This window comes from Cryptotermes secundus, unplaced genomic scaffold (assembly GCF_002891405.2).
Source record: "Cryptotermes secundus unplaced genomic scaffold, Csec_1.0 scaffold381, whole genome shotgun sequence".
NCBI classification, from domain to species: Eukaryota; Metazoa; Arthropoda; class Insecta; order Blattodea; family Kalotermitidae; genus Cryptotermes; species Cryptotermes secundus.
In genome coordinates this window covers 559,931-577,059 of record NW_019731574.1, presented here as the reverse complement: position 1 = coordinate 577,059, position 17,129 = coordinate 559,931, and the positions used below count along the sequence as shown (strand labels likewise).

Below are 17,129 nucleotides of genomic sequence, written 5' to 3'. Positions count from 1 at the left end.
TTTGAAGTTCTCACAGCGGTGCTTATCTATCTTCTGTGATATAATGCCCGACGTTTCGGAGAAAAATATCCATGTTTGATAAATTGCTCAACGCTGATTTCTTGTTTTGTCTACTTTCGGCCCTGAAGATGGAAAAGATTTTCTTCCGAAATGTAATCTTTTTTTATTGCTAGTGGGGTGGGACTAAGTCCCTTGTACTGCGGCCACTTATGGCCTATTGTACCAGCCCCAGATGATAGGTGAGTGTGATTGTGGAGCAAATGGTGGAACGAAGATTGGTAGGGAAACCGAAGTACTCGGAGAAAACCTGCCCCAGTGCCACTTTGTCCACCACAAATCCCACTTGACCAGACCCGGGATCGAACCCGGGCCACTGCGGTGGGAAGCCAGCGACTAACCGCTTGAGCTATGGCGCGGTCCAAAATGTTATCTTACTTCCGTATGTCTACATAGCGATATATGCCAGAAGATTGATATCCTGAAAAGGTAAAGCATTTCCCATTTCATTTTCACGATTTTGGAGGCGTGTGATTATAGACGGTGTACGGATTGGTTATTGGATTTATTTCCCACCTGTGTATACCACTCTGAACTACACTTTGCAGTTAACTGAGAGCATAGTCTCCACTAGCCATATCTCCACTCCATCCTACATCTTCATGACGTCCTGTTAATTAAGCACAGCGACAACTTTACCTTTACTTAGTTACTTTGTTGGTTGATCAGTTCACTTGTTCTGGGGGCAGCGCAATGAACTTACATGTCACAATACAGACCATCGCACTTGTATCTTTCATGAAGCATTCGTACCAGCATGCAGCAAACTGGTGAAGCCAATAAGTCATTTTGGCGGTAACATGGCGCCGAGGGGGACTCATAAAGTTTCATTCGGTGTGACGTCACGTCCACTTCAATACTAACTCATGACCTCTCATCGACGTAATATCCGTGGAACACAGGACCATGTCTGATTTTCCTTATAGTGATTATGAAGGAAAATCGCTATACTTATGGTCCTTTAATATGGACCGATTATACAAATAAACGGAGATATGAAAAGAAAAGAAGGAAATTACGGTGGAAACGAAGAGGATGTTAAGGATTTGCAACACTAAAACCTAGTAATCAATTGCTCTTAAGTCCGCGCCATAGCTCAAGCGGTTATTCACTGACTTCCCATCGCAGCGGCCCGGGTTCCAGTCCAGGTCTGGTCAAGTGGGATTTGTGGTGGGCAAAGTGGCGCTGGGGCAGATTTCCTCCGAGTACTTCAGTTTCCCTTGACAATATTCATTCCGCCAAATTCTCCATCATCATAATCATCCGGGTCAGGTACGATAGGCCAATCAGTGGCCGACGTGTCGAGTAGACCCAGCGTCGCATTTTGTGTGACAAGGAAAGTTAAAGCGTCGTAGTATGTCGTAAGTCCGTGTCATGTGCCCATGCCGGGTATTTAAATCAAAATCCCCGGGGTGGGTGGGGGGATTGTTCTGGAATGATGTCATACTTGTGGATGATTTTACCCCCCCACCCCGCAGTTACTCCACTCCTGGTGCTGTTGCTGGAAGCGAGAAAGAGACAAGAGATTTGCAACTTCTCAGACTCAAAGAGCTCGAAATTCACGTGATGTCACACGAAATGTCAGGATGTAGCATAATTCCAGTTAGATTAGTTGGAGCATACGTTCCTTATTCAGAAAGAGATGGTTATCGCTGCTGTCAAAGTTAGAAACGTGCTCGTAACTGGAGAATACAAATTAGAACCTGGACCCTAGAGACAAGAACCATTTAAACTTACACAAAAATTCTCTGATAATATGCCATCAGTGATGTCGCTTGGTAAATGTTAGGAATGCGCAGTCTGCAGTCGCGCAGTGAACCTTTCTGTGATTCCCCTATTTCCGTTTAAAAATACCTAAGAACTCTGGTTTGTGGAGTGAGCCTGTTCCACTGTTCACATTCAAGACAATAGGCGAAATACGTAACCTACACCGTTGAGGTACAGCTGGGATGGCGCAGTCGGTATAGAGGCTAGCTACGAGCTTGACCACCAAGGGTTCCGAGTTCGAGTCCCAGTGATGGCAAAAGTTTAAAATTCTCCATGTGGTCCAGACCGGCTCTGGGGCCCACCCAGCCTCATATCCAATGCGTACCGGGAGCTCTTTCTCCGGGGGTAAAGCGACCAGGGCGTGAAGCTGACCACTCGCGTCCAAATAGTACAGAGGTCAAGAAAACGTGGTCTATACAGAAGGACTGTATAGGCATGAAATAAAGAGATGGAAGTGTGCAACGCTGTCCCGGTGAACATGATACAGCATATAGCCGGACAGGAATATCTAATTACATTATCATCAACGTTTCAAACCGTATTTTTTTTCCCTTGGCACTACAGCCCCAGTGGGCCTAGGCCTACCTCCATGAACTTCTACGTTCACTTCGGTTCTTCTAGATCTTACACAATCGGTAGGACTCCTTGGGCGAGTGTTCAGCTCGTCGCAAGGCCTCTACCCGTAAACAAACACAGAAAAACGCACACACACAAACTAAACATCCATGCCCTGAGTGGGATTCGAACCCATGATCCCGCTTTCCAAGCGAGCAAAGACAGTACATGCCTTAGACCTCTCGGCTACCGTGACCGGCTTCAAACCGTATAGGAACCGAAATACTAATTCAAGTATTATTTTACACACTGGTTCTAGATACTAAGCTGAAATATTGATATGTCAGAGATGAGAAATATTTTTTAACTCATTTGACAAAATACAATTTGCAAGTAAAACGTAAAAAGGTATAGTTGTCCCTGTGCTTAACTAGTAAAGCGCTGCGCTATGAAGACGTATGGGGAGTGGATATATATACATAGACGCACATTTGACCTCGGCACTAGTTGGAGGTGAGTGGTCAGTTTCACGCCTCGGCCGTTTTATCCTCGGGGAATAATCCCCCGGTACCCATTGGATAGAAAGTTGGGTGGGCCCAAGTGCTGATCTGGACGACATGGAGAAGTAAAAATTCTTGCCCCCACTCGGATTCGAACCCAGACTCCTTGGTCGTTTAAACCGTGGCCAGTCGCTATACCGAGTACACTATTCTGGCTACCACAAGTCACAGGTAGTGTTGAATATCAAATGAAAAATTATTTCTTGCTCATGTTTCATAATACTTTAAAAAAATCGTTTTATAGAAATTGTTTCTCTAATATACAGACGATGTTGCACACAGAATGAAAGACAATTAAGATTTGTGAAAGATAATTTGAAATATTGAACACATTCGTATCCTGAAAGGTATAAATATCAATTATTAATTATTTTTAAGTAGGAAAACCCCTTAGTGAAATGGAACACTGCTGACGTGTTGCAGTGATGCCAACAATGGGGCTGCGGTGCTACCGATGCGGACAGTACACGGATGGCGTGGGATCCATTACACCATGCATTAACTACACTTCGCATAACCTCCAAGACTGCCCGGAAGAACAGAATATTTACTGCATCGTAAGTAGACTCCCAGTTATAATCTACATTCATGAAAACCAATTATTTGTAGCTCTCCTCATGTAGTAAATTTTACGTGACATTGTTACTTCAAAAATAAATTTCATTGTTCGGTGTGTTCACCTATATTCCTATGTGGTTTCTGTGGTCTAATGGTCAGAGTTCCTACCTACAGATCAACAGGTCCCGTGTTCGATTCCCGGCTTTACCAGATTTTCTGAGAAGTAGTGGGTCTGAAACGGGGTCCACTCAGCCTCGTGATGATAACTGAGGAATTATTTCAAGGAAATAGCGGCTCCGGTCTAGAAAACCGAAATTAACGGCCGTGGGGATCCGTTGCGCTTGCCACGCAACACTCTCTATCCGCTAAAGTTGACAATACCTTCACCGACAAGCGGCGGTCGCTCGGTCGGTGCAGTTCGCTTGCGGACTACAGGCCACGGAGTCTTTTTTATGTTCTTGAATTCACATTCATCGCTTTAGCTGACCTTCATAACGTAGTTCTTGTGGATCAGGTTGCATATTCCGCCACAGTAAAGAAAATCTCTCTTTGTAATTTAGCATGCATGAAACTGCACTACATTATCTGTAAATACTCTATAACGTGTAGGTACGAGACTAAATTTTCCTAAATATATTGTATTTTATAATTTTCCTACAATATTTTACCGATTTATATACAGGATGTTTCAGAAGGAAAGATCAATATTCTCTGTGTGCATAGTATCGGTTTTTCTATGCAAGAACTGTATATTTACGTGTGTCCTGTTCCGAACGGTTTCCAAGATAAAGATATTTCTCTGTGCAGTTCACTGTACAGATGAGCAACACGCCATGTCCTCACACGAGCTGCAAAGTGCACTGATGTTGACGGTGGAACTTTCGAAATTGTATTACATTAGGTAAACTGTACCAACTTTTTCACTTGAACAATAAATACCGGTATTAGAAAGAGTACAAAATATCTCTTTCTTATCAACAATTTTGGAACTGCTCAGTGAAATAGCTCTATCTGGGAAACCGTTCGGAATAGCACACATGTACATATACGCTTCCTTGCTTAGAATGTCCGATACTATGATCTCCCAGAATATTGACTTTTACTCCTGGGACACCCTGCATATGTATATAATAAATCTTCTGTGGAGTTTTCTGTGCGGCTCCTAGTTTAAACACATTTGTTTCAAGTCCTACTTTTAAGAATCACGGTCCAGTGATATCCTTATGGAAGAAAACGTGGGGAAACAAACCGACCTGAATTCGAAGGCATTCATGTAAGAAACTAATAATTTTACCGGGGTTATCCTTCCTAGATGGACTGCTTTTTCCTTCGCCATTTCTATTTACAGAGCAGCGTTTGGAAGAAACAGAATGAGAAGAACATAAATACAAAGAAACAAACGTTTGTTTGCTTTGTGTACATAGTACGCGGAATGTAACTACGTTTGTTCATGGTAATTACTACTGAAAGTTAGAGAAAAATTAATAAAACGAAATCCGTTACAGCCACAGCCCACTTCACGCCATGGCCTCCTCTGTTATGTGGTTTCAAGAAGCTACAAAGCGGCGGGTCTCTTTGAGGAGAGAACCAGACCACAGAAAGGCATTTTGCATCAGTAAACATGACAGGAAAATGAGGAAAGATATTCTTGATAGATTTAAAACCGGAACCGAGATATAAGCATTTGAAGAGCCTGAGATAATAAACGGCAGAGTTGTCTCTGGGCTTAACTAATTAAGCTATACGTCATCAAGACGTAGGGGGAAGTGAATGTATTGAGCCACGTATTCCTGACCCCGACTCTAGTTAGAGGCGAGTGGTCAGCTTCACGACACGGCCGCTTTACACTCGGGGAAAGAATTCCGGAACCCATTTCATAGGAGTCTGGGTGTGCACCTAAGTCCGTCTGGATGACGTAGAGAGGAGAAAACTTTGATCGTATCCAGACTCGAACTCCGACCCCTCGGCCCTCCAGCCCGTAACCAGTCGCTATACCGACTGAGCTAGCCCGGCTGCTAGACTAAGATAAAACGGAACTTTCACCGTGCTGCCATCTGGATCGGAGCCAGGAAATAAATATCTTCAAACCCTCCGAAAATGAAAGGAAATGACACACGGGAAGATCCGATCAGATTATTCACCGAGAAACCAATGAGAACGAAGTTTAATCAGCTGCGTGCTTATGAAACTAGCAACGTATGAAGCAGTATCAAAGACACGTCAAGGAAAATACAATTAAAATTTAAATACTTTAAAATCGCTGTCCTCCGAATTGAAAAGCACGACAATACTGTTAGGCTGGATTTATGTTCTTTTCCTACACTCCAGATGTATTCCTTCCTCCCAGAATACTTCGGACAGATGCCAAAACTTTTGTGATCTACATAGTTTATTATTATTATTATTATTATTATTATTATTAACACTTAGATTTATGTAATGAAATTATTATTATTGCTATTATTATCATCAATTGTTTGTTTGTTTACTTTTTACATTATTGTGTTTTCCCCAGTGCTTGCGTGTAATTTGTCTTTGACCTTATAATGTGTTTGTCTATAATGTAATTACTTGTATCTACACTGTGCTCTGTCTGAAATTGGCCTTGCGGCTGTAGATTCGGCACATAAATACTAAAGAATTGAACTGAATTATTATTATTGTTGTATGCTGCTCTATTTAAAACTCAAATTCTCACATTGTGGGTTTGTCTGTGTATGTTTGCTTCAGTATCTTTATTCATGCTAACTGTGTAATTAATATAGAATTTTTGTATTTTGTTTTTTAATTATTTTTGTGTATTTCTCTATTGGTGCTAGCTTTGTAATTGACCTCTGTGCTGTTAAGTTTGCACGTAAACAAACACGAATCGAATTGAAATATTTTAAAGGAAGGTAAGAAACGTGAAAGGGGTTAGGTGGTTTTGTGAAATTTAATTTTTAAACATTTGTCTCACGACTACAAATGTAGACATTTGAGAGACACAGAGAGAGAGAGAAAGAAAATGGGCACACATTTTGCTACTTCTTGCTTATGGAAACTGACGTGTTGAGTGAGGCCTACAGCAGCTTGCGAGGTGAGAAACACTACAACGTGTTCATGAATAGTATATTTAGGTAAAGGAACAAACTGGGTAAAAAGAAACCTTGAGCTTATTATTTTCAAGCCAGACGTGTTTTATGTCTATGGGAAGCGGCAGTCGGGACGTCAGATGGTACAGAAATGGCACGATAAAGCATGAACCAGGCAATGCAATTTGTAAGGAAAAGACGGATGGCATTTGTCAAGTACTGTGCATCTCTTCAATCCATCTAGAGCTATGCGTGAACACACAGCAAGTCGAACAGGAAGCCTCCATCATGACGTCATGAAATCTAATGTTCCAATGGATTAGAACTTCCCCTGTCTTCTCTTATTTTTTAATTTTCAATATATTTCTTTTCCCGCCTTCGCCTTTATCATCTTTGCCTATTCTTTTATTAACACCTCAAGTGTGTGGGACACACCATATGCATCCGCTCAGTTACATGCATCTAGCGTGAATTTAAGCGGGGGTATTTAAATCTCTCCCGCTGCTTTATTTTCGCAAGCATTGAAGATTTTGTGCAGACATTTATCTAAATATTTTTAAATAACGAAATCGCTATTTGAAAAATTCCAAAAAATTATATTATATTTACAGCTGTTTACAGATCTTTATTATAAATGTGTACTTACATTTTGTCAAGCTATTTCTTTTTCCCAGTTCTCCATATGCAGTGTCTAGTAATTGACCTTAGTGTGGTATTGCTCAAAGCAGGCGTCTAGGCAGAGAGAGGGTGTCCCTAGGCAGTTTTTACACCTGTATCTGGTTTGTTTTCTCTTTCCGTTTTTTAAGTTTCGGTGTTGGGATTTTCTTGAATGAAATGCTGTCCCGTCAATCTCGTACATTCCATGTCGGTGTCTGAAGGACGCCCTTTGCACTTTTGTAAATTCTGTCCATGGGACTTTGCTATGATCTTATTCACTAAGTTTATTCTGAATAAAAGATGACCTTCCTTGTTACCAGCCTTGCAGTACTGAATGTAAGCATTCAAAGCTGCAGGGAATGCTACCCCTCAGTTACTGATTGATGCGCACAAGTCTACTGCGCAAACCTAAGCTCCAATAACGTAACCTAACCTAACCTAACTTAACGTAAAGAAACAAAACATAACCTAACCTAACCTAACTTAACCTAGCCTAACCTAGCCTAGCCTAGCCTAACTTAACTTCGCCTCGCCTCGCCCCGCCCCGTCTCTCCAAGCCAACAAACTCGCCTCGCCCCGTCAAGCCTCGACCAATCTCGCCTCGCATCGTTTCGCCCAGTCTCGCCATGCCTCACGTAAATTCACGTCAAGTCACGCCAAGTCATCCCAAGTTACGTCAAGTCACGTCAAGACACACCAAGTCACGCCAAGTCAGGCCAAGTCACGCCAAATCAGGTTAATTCACGGCAAGTCACGTCACCTCACCTCACGTCACGTCACCTCACCTCACATCACGTCACCTCACCTCACGTCACATAACTTAACAGCAAGGAATAGTACCCATAACTTACTGATTGATGTGGACAACTCTACTGCGCAAACCTAACCTAACATAAACTAACCTAAACTAACCTACACTAACCAAACCTAACCTAAGACAACCTAACATAACCCAACCCAACCTAACCTAACCAAACCTAACCAAACATAACTTAACCTAGCCTAGCCTAACCTAACCTAACCCAGTCTAGCTTAATGTAGCCTAACCTAGTCTAACCTAGCTAAATTTGCCTAACCTAACGTAACATAACATAAACTAGCCTAGCGTAGCCTAGCCTAGCCTTGCCTCGCCTCACGTCAAGTTACGACAAGTCACGCCAAGTTACGTCACGTCATTTCAGGTAACCTCACCGAACTTCAGCTCACCTCATCTAACTTAAGAGCAGGGAATGGTACCATTCAGTTACTGATTGAAGCGAACAAAACTACTGCGCAAACCTAACCTAACCTAGCCTAACCTAACCTAACCTAACCAAACATAACCTGGCCTAGCCTAACCTAACCTAACCTAACCTAACCTAACCTAACCTAACCTAACTTAGCCTCGCCTCGCCTCTCCCCGTCTCGCCTCGCCTCACGTCAAATGAAGTCAATTCACGACAAATCAGGCCAAGTCACGTCACGTTACGTCAAGTCACGCGAAGTCACGCCAAGTCACGCTAAGTAACAAACTCACGCTAAGTCACGTCAAGTCACGTCAATTCACACAAAGTCACGCAGAGTCACGTAAAATCACGCCAAGTCACGTTAAGTCACGCAAGTTCACGTCACCTCACCTCACCACTTTACCTAACCTCACCTAACTTAACACCAGGCAATGGTACCCTTCAGTTATTTATTGATGCGCACAAGTCTACTGCGCAAACCTAACCTAACCTAACCTAACCTAGCCCAACCTAACCTAACCAACCTAGCTTAGCCTTACATAACCTAACTTATCCTAGCCTAGCCTCGCCTCGCCCCGTCTTGCGACGCCTCAGTCAAATTACGTCAATTCACGTCAAATCACGCCAAGTCACGTCAAGTCACGTCAAGTCACGCCAAGTCACGCCAAATCACAAAGTTACGCTAAGTCACGCAAAGTCACGTGACCTCACGTCATTTAACCTCAACAAATCTCACCTCACCTCATCTAACTTAAGAGCAGGGAATGGTACCCATCAGTTACTGATTGAAGCGAACAAGACTACTGCACAAACCTAACCTAACCTAACTTAACCTAACGTAACCTAACCTGGCCTAGCCTAGCGTAGCCTAGCCTCGCCACGTCTCGACTCGCCACACGTGAAATTACGTCAATTCACGTCAAATCACGCCAACTCCCGTTAAGTCACGTCAAGTCACGCTAAGACACGCCAAGTCACGCAAAGTCACGTCATGTCAATCTAAGTCACAAAATCACGCTAAATCACGTAATGTCGGGCCGAGTCACGCCAAGTCACGCTAAGTTAGAAACTCACGCTAAGTCACGTCAATTCACACAAAGTCACGCGCAGTCACGTAAAATCACGCCAAGTCACGTTAAGTCACGCAAGTTCACGTCACCTCACCTCACCACTTTACCTTACCTCACCTCACCTAACTTAACACCAAGCAATGGTATCCTTCAGTTACTTATTGATGCGCACAAGTCTACTGCGCAAACCTAACCCAACCCAACCTAACCTAACATAACCTAACCTAGCCTAACCTAACGTACCCTAGCCTAGCCTTACCTAACCTAACCTATCCTAGCCTAGACTCGCCTCGCCCCGCCTCGCCTAGCCTCACGTCAAATTACGTCAATTCACGTCAAATCACGCCAAGTCACGTCAAGTAACGCTAAGAAACAAAGTCACGCTAAGTCACGTAAAGTCACGCCAACTCACGCTAAGCCGCTAAGTGACGCCAAGTCACGCCAAATCACAAAGTTACGCTAAGTCACGTAAATTCACGTCACCTCACGTCATTTCACCTCAACTCATCTCACCTCACCTCATCTAACTTAAGAGCAGGGAATGGTACCCCTCAGTTACAGATTGATGCGAACAAGACTGCTGCGCAAACTTAACCTAACCTAACCTAGCCTAACCTAACCTAATCTAGCCCAACCTAACCTAACCTAACCAACCTAGCTTAGCCTTACATAACCTAACTTATCCTAGCCTAGCCTCGCCTCGCCCCGTCTCGCCACGCCTCAATCAAATTACGTCAATTCACGTCAAATTACGCCAAGTCACGTCAAGTCACGCAAAGTCACGCTAAGTCACGTAAAGTCACGCCAACTCACGCTAAGCCCCTAGGTCACGTAAATTCACGGCAAGTCACAAAGTCACGCTAAGTCACGTCACCTCACGTCATTTAACCTCAACAAATCTCACCTCACCTCATCTAACTTAAGAGCAGGGAATGGTACCCATCAGTTACTGATTGAAGCGAACAAGACTACTGCACAAACCTAACCTAACCTAACCTAACTTAACCTAACCTAACCTAACCTAACCTAACCTAACCTGGCCTAGCCTAGCCTAGCCTAGCCTAGCCACGTCTCGCCTCGCCACACGTCAAATTACGTCAGTTCACGTCAAATCACGCCAAGTCCCGTTAAGTCACGTCAAGTCACGCTAAGACACGCCAAGTCACGTCATGTCAATCTAAGTCACAAAGTCACGTAATGTTGGGCCGAGTCACGTCAAGTCACGCTAAGTCACGTAATGTCACGTCACCTCACGTCATTTCATCTCACCTCATCTAACTTAAGAGCAGTGAATGGTACCCCTCAGTTAGTGATTGATGCGCAAAAGTCTACTGCGCAAACCTAACCTAGCCTAACTTAACTAACCCAAACTAACCAAACCTAGCCTGACCTGACCTAACCTGACCTGACCTAACCTAACCTAACAAACCCCAGCCTAACCTAACCTAACCTAGCCTAGCCTTACATAACCTAACCTATCCTAGCCTAGCTTCGCCTCGCCCCGTCTCGCCTCGCCTCACGTCAAATTACGTCAATTTACGTCAAATCACGCCAAGTCACGTCAGGTCACGGCAAGTCACGCTATGTCACGTAAAGTCACGCCAACTCACGCTAAATCACAAAGTCACATTAAGTCACGTGAAGTCACGTCACCTCACGTCATTTCACCTCACATCACCTCACCTCATCTAATTTAAGAGCAGGGAATGTTACCCCTCAGATACTGATTGATGCGAACAAGAATACTGCGCAAACCTAACCTAACCTAACCAAACCTAGCCTAACCTAACCAAACCTAACCTGGCCTCACCTAACCTAACCTAACCTAACCTAGCCTAGCCTCGCCTCTCCCCGTCTCGCCTCGCCTCATGTCAAATTAAGTCAATTCACGACAAATCAGGCCAAGTCACGTCACGTTACGTCAAGTCACGATAAGTCACGCTAAGTAAGAAACTCACGCTAAGTCACGTCAAATTTCACAAAGTCACGTCAATTCACACAAAGTCACGCCGAGTCACGTAAAATCACGCCAAGTCACGTTAAGTCACGCAAGTTCACCTCACCTCACCACTTTACCTTACCTCACCTCACCTAACTTAACTCCAGGCAATGATACCCTTCAGTTACTTATTGATGCGCACAAGTCTACTGCGCAAACCTAACCCAACCTAACGTAACGTAACGTAACCTAACCTAGCCTAGCCTAACCTAACGTACCCTAGCCTAGCCTTACCTAACCTAACCTATCCTAGCCTAGCCTAGACTCGCCTCGCCCCGTCTCGCCTATCCTTACGTCAAATTACGTCAAATCACGTCAAATCACGCCAAATCACGTCAAGTCACGCCAAGTCACGCAAACACACGCCGAGTCACGCCAAGAAACGTCAAATCACGCCAAGTCACGTTAAGTCACGTTACGTAACGTTACGTCACCCCACCTCACCACACCTAACTTAACACCAGGCAATGGGAACCCTCAGTTACTTATTGGTGCGCACAAGTCTACTGCGCAAACCTAAACCAACCTAACCTAACCTAAGCTAAGTTAACCTAACCTAACCTGAACATACGTAACCTAACCTAACCTAGCCTAACGTGGCCTCGCCTCGCCTCGCCTCACGTAACGTCAAGTCACGCCAAGTCACCTAAAATCATGTCAAGTCACGCCAACTCACGCCATGACACGTCAAATATCACCAAGTTACGTCAGCTCACGTCACTTCACGACACCTCACCTCACCTCACCTCACATCATCTAACCGCACCTCAACTCACCTCACCTGACATAAGAGAAGGCAATGGTACCCCTCAGTTACTGATTGATGCGCACAACTCTACTGCGCAAACCTACCCTAACCTAACCCAACCTAACCTAACCTAACCTAGCCTAGCCTAGCCTAGCCTAGCCTACCCTAGCCTTGCCTAGCCTCACCTCGCCTCACGCCAAGTCACGCGAAATCACGCCAAGTCACGTCAAATCACGTCAAATCACGTCAAGTCACGTCACGTCACTTCACGTCAACTTACCTGACCTCACCTCACCTAATTTAACTGCCACGACCGAACATATATTAATTAATTAACATATTATTGTATCGTATTTAGGTGTGTTGAACGGAGGAATTCATGGAGGTAGGCTTAGGCCCACTGGGGCTGTAGTACCAAGAATGGTGTGACTATAGGCGGGTACGGATTGGATATTGGTTTGATCACTTTTGTACAACATTCGGAACTACAAGTAATTACACCTCTATCATTCATTTCCACGTTTTACAAATCACTACTACATTCTAAGTGTTCTCAGTCTTCAATAGTAGCAACGGATTTTAACACAGAGAAGTATAACAGGCTCAGTGAATTACATACTCCAAACATCGCACGTAGAGTCTTCTTTTCACAGTCACACTCTTTTATCTAACTCTTTTCCTCACAGACGGACTTTCGAATCTTAACTGAACCAGGTCGCCATTTCTTCTCAACTCACTTTGTAGAGCTCAACTGAACTAGTTGCCCCAGTTCTCTTCTTTATTACCCCTTTGCACGGGCCGAATAGAAAAAACCGTCTGCAACAATAAATCTATTGTTGTAGAGGCGTGTTTACCGATCCGTTGCTTAGAAACGGGTTTCATAACACTGTTGTTCTATTGTTGCATGCTTGTACGTTGCGGACATTACCTAGCAACGGCCGCTGTTCACAGAGTCGCCTAGCAACGGATCTATACGCCGCAGTATTAATGTTCGCATACTTTACGTTATTTACTTCCGTTTTTATGGGAATATCTCGGTTACTAATATGACTGAATATAAACAATCACTCTTCCCCACTGAGCCCAAATCGGCCCTGGGGCCCACCCAGCGTCCTAGAGAACCGGAGGAATTTGAAGCCAATCATTTAAGTCCATTCAGTGCCCAGATTAAGCATGCATGGAGCTACACCTCCACTCACATCTACGTCTTCATTGCTTTGTAACTAACGACAGGGAAATCTTTACATTTATCCTGTATCTGTCGGAAATTCAATGGGCGTTGAGAACGTAAGAAGTGTACAGCGCGGGACATGACGCTGAACGTTCGGGTTTTAATTGTTCGCTTTCGGTATCGTTATTATAAGGCGTCGGATGAAAGGATGACTGAAAATTTGTCAACTGGAAAGGGGTTTGAAGTAAATTGTTGAGGCTTAAACAAGGTACAATTCTAGCACGTGTCTGGAGGGACTGAGGAAATCAATGAAACACCTGAGTCTGGGTAAGTGATGTGACAGTCGAGATCGAAACGAGCACTTCCTGTAGAGCGTCACTTCTAGGCCGACATGCTCGATAGTCTTGTTGGAAATAAGGTAATCTTAGAAGTTACGTTCTTCTCTGTGAATCAAGAGGAAACACGCGGGGTGTGAGTGCACCTATTAGTAGTTTCTCCCAACATCACATAAAACGCGACCTGTAAGAAAGAAACAAAATGGAATCTAGATAATTTGACATGGGAGTCTGCAGGAAGCCATATTGGAAATGGAATTTCCGGGTGCTCACGGGACCAACAGATCTCTTTCCATTTCCTCCCTGTTCCCCTTCAAAGTTCATCCGATTTATTTTTCATTTAAGTCGAGAGTCAATCGGTGCATTTACAAGCAGGACACACACGAAAACCTTTCGGTGTCAAGCGATTGATTCGGCTTGACTTTTGAACACAGGAGCACTAACGGTATCCATTTAGATTGCAGCAGGAGATGACTTAAAATAAAATCCAGTGAGAATGCAGTCTGAATGTCGACATCAGAAACACAAGCCTGGTTAATGTTGAACGGGTTCACAAGAAGAAGACAGTACACAATAAAGGGGTGAGCCGAGAGAGCGTAGTAGTTATAGCGACTGGCTCCGGGCTGGACTACCGAGGGGTTAGAATTCGAGTCCCGGTATGGTCAAGAATTTTCACTTCTCCATGTCATCCAGACCGGATCTGGGGTCCACCCAACGACCTATCCAATGGGTACTTTCCTCGTGGGTAAAGCGTCCGGGGCGTGAAGCTGAACACTCAACTCCAACTAGTGCCGAAGTCAAGGAAATGTGGATCTATATATCCACTCCCCCATACACCTTCATGGTGTAGTGATTAATTAGTTAAGCACAAGGACAACTTTACGTTACCTTACCCAATGAAGGAAGATACAGGAATTAGGCTACATAAATAAATCTATAAATATTTTAATCTTCTGTAATCAATGTTATGATATTTGGGGAAGAGCTCGGATTATGAAACTGGTCACTGTGAAGTTAAGCTCCTGTATCTCAAAACTTTATCTTCCTCAGGTCCCAATAATCTCCGCTTCACACTTGCACAAAATGTCGGGTGCGCATTCTGATCTTCACGTTTCCTGAAAGAAGGTGATAAGATAAAAAATTCTAAGCCGAAGCATTGCCGGAACTAAATCGGTCCTCAATACATCTTCGTACATCCAGTTTTATTATTATGCTCTCAAAATAAATAAACTTTGATAAAATGGAGAAATGTTTTTGTTCCTTTCAAGCTGGAGACCCTGTGTATCGTTTAGTAGCAGGGCTAATCTTTATGGTTAGATACCAAACCCCCGAACTGGAAGAAACAACCCTTGCGAGCAACGAATTGTCAGCTATTGAACCATGAACCGAATATTTCTTTATTAAAAGTCGTCACAACACAAGACTTAATAATATAGTGTGACATGTCTAACCGTTGCTGGGCAACGGGAAGTGGAACGAGTTACCACGAAGACAGACCCTTGATAAACGGTCGGTTGCCAAGTTACGCAACAGTGGAAACGAGGTTACGCAACAGTAAGGAAAGCGGTGATTCTCCGTTTGCAGTTTCAAGTAGTACTTTACAACTTTCAGGAAGCTTTCATGAAGCCATCATCAAGTAAATACACTTAAAAACTTTTTAACTACTGAATTTCGTGCTAATTACACGTTGTATTATTAGATTTTTCGAATACAATTTTGTAGTATATAATAACATAAAATATAAACCTACAATGAAAGTAAAAGAACAAAAAATTAACTAGTTACATAATTAAAGTACAGTTAAGAGCTGTAATTATTATTATATTTTAAAGTAGGTAGCTGTAATCGTAATAACATGTGGTGTTGCTTGTGCGGACCAATTGTATACACAGATGGTTGTCATGGTGCTCGGAGTTCCGTTGCTGTATTGTACTACAAATATATACTATTAATTTTTGTGTTGTGATGGATTTCAGTAAAGAAATATATAATACACAAGATGCATTCACTGAAAATCATGAACCGAATGTTTGTAGAGATCTGTATACTAGCCATTAGTTATGACCAGACCATGGGTAACAAAATAGAAGTGTGGATACTCTATGAGCTAAAGTATTTCGAAATAATTCATTATCAAAACTTAACAACAAATTTCGCAAAACTCTTTAAGTAGTTTGCAACATATATCTTTGGAAATTCTGCTTTAATATGTAGTCATGCTTCATGGATAAGATTCCGTCATATTTCTCTTTTCATACTTCAGTCCGTAATTTGCGCACGAGCTGATGTGGAAATAAGCAGAAGCAAAGTGTTGAAATATGGCAGACGGGCTTCGTCATTAAAATCCGGGGCAACTTAAAATATTTATACGTAAAGAGAGATTACATGAGAATGGGATAAGCACGTAGGATTACAGGAGCAGTTAACTTGACATTTAGGTTAAAATTATGACGCAGAGTTAATTAATTACATCGATTTGTTAGAGGAAGGGTTAGGGGTTATGATGTACGTAGCCCCCCCCCCTCCACCACACACACACACACACACACACAAACACACAAGTCTGTGTGTACTCTACCCCGTTGACGTAAGTGGCTGAAACTCGATAAGCTGAATCCAGCATTTATGTAGAATTTTACATTCTGTTTGTAGACATATTACTGTCTGTTTGCAGACAGATTCCAGTATGCAAATACATAAGATATCTGCATTGTTGATTTTCTCTAAGCAGTGTGTGTTAACTGAAGTTAATACACTTCTGCGGAACGTGACATGGCTCGTGTTTAAACAAATGAGATATAACCTAAGAAATAACAGTGTCTGAATTTAAATTGCTTCATATTTTTAATCGTAACTTACATTTTAGTTAACATCCATTTCAATGGCTACTATTCTAGAAACTTTTCATGAAGATGACAGCTGTAACGTCAGTCGAAATATAAACCATAAAGAAACACTCGGTCTTAAATATGGACAAATAATATTCATGTTATATACAAGAACAACCTTGAGCAGGACACTTTCCATTGTCTGACACACATATACCCTATTTTTCATGTGACTGTTAATATACTGACTGTCAAAACGGTATACACAATTAGGTTACTACTACTTCCTTCCAAATCCTTACACAGATTTAGGCGCCATCACAGATAACATGAGTCTCGCCAGACGACTGGTTGAATACTGCCTTGAAACACGCCATGAGATATTTTTTTTCAAATAGTTAAGTACTCGCTATACATTATCATTGTTCCACCTCAATAGACGCAATTTAACCTCTGAAGTTGTAATAACGTCATTAAATAACATATTATAGCGTGTAGATCAGTTACTAGGTAACGATCTCAAACAA

General features: G+C 42.8%; 1 protein-coding gene and 1 long non-coding RNA gene across 3 annotated transcripts in view; one reads left to right on the top strand and one right to left on the bottom strand.

Annotated features, from left to right (window-relative positions):
* LOC117282537 overlaps nucleotides 1-17,129 on the bottom strand; it is a 400,895-nt gene that overhangs the window by 278,773 nt on the left and 104,993 nt on the right. The window lies entirely within an intron of this gene.
* Nucleotides 1-17,129, top strand: part of LOC111867128 — a 236,624-nt gene that overhangs the window by 175,227 nt on the left and 44,268 nt on the right. For both annotated transcript variants that reach the window (XM_033752561.1, XM_023856665.2), the window contains exon 3: nucleotides 3,363-3,496. In XM_033752561.1, coding sequence (XP_033608452.1) covers nucleotides 3,363-3,496 — 134 coding nt within the window. The remainder of the gene's footprint in view (nucleotides 1-3,362; nucleotides 3,497-17,129) is intronic.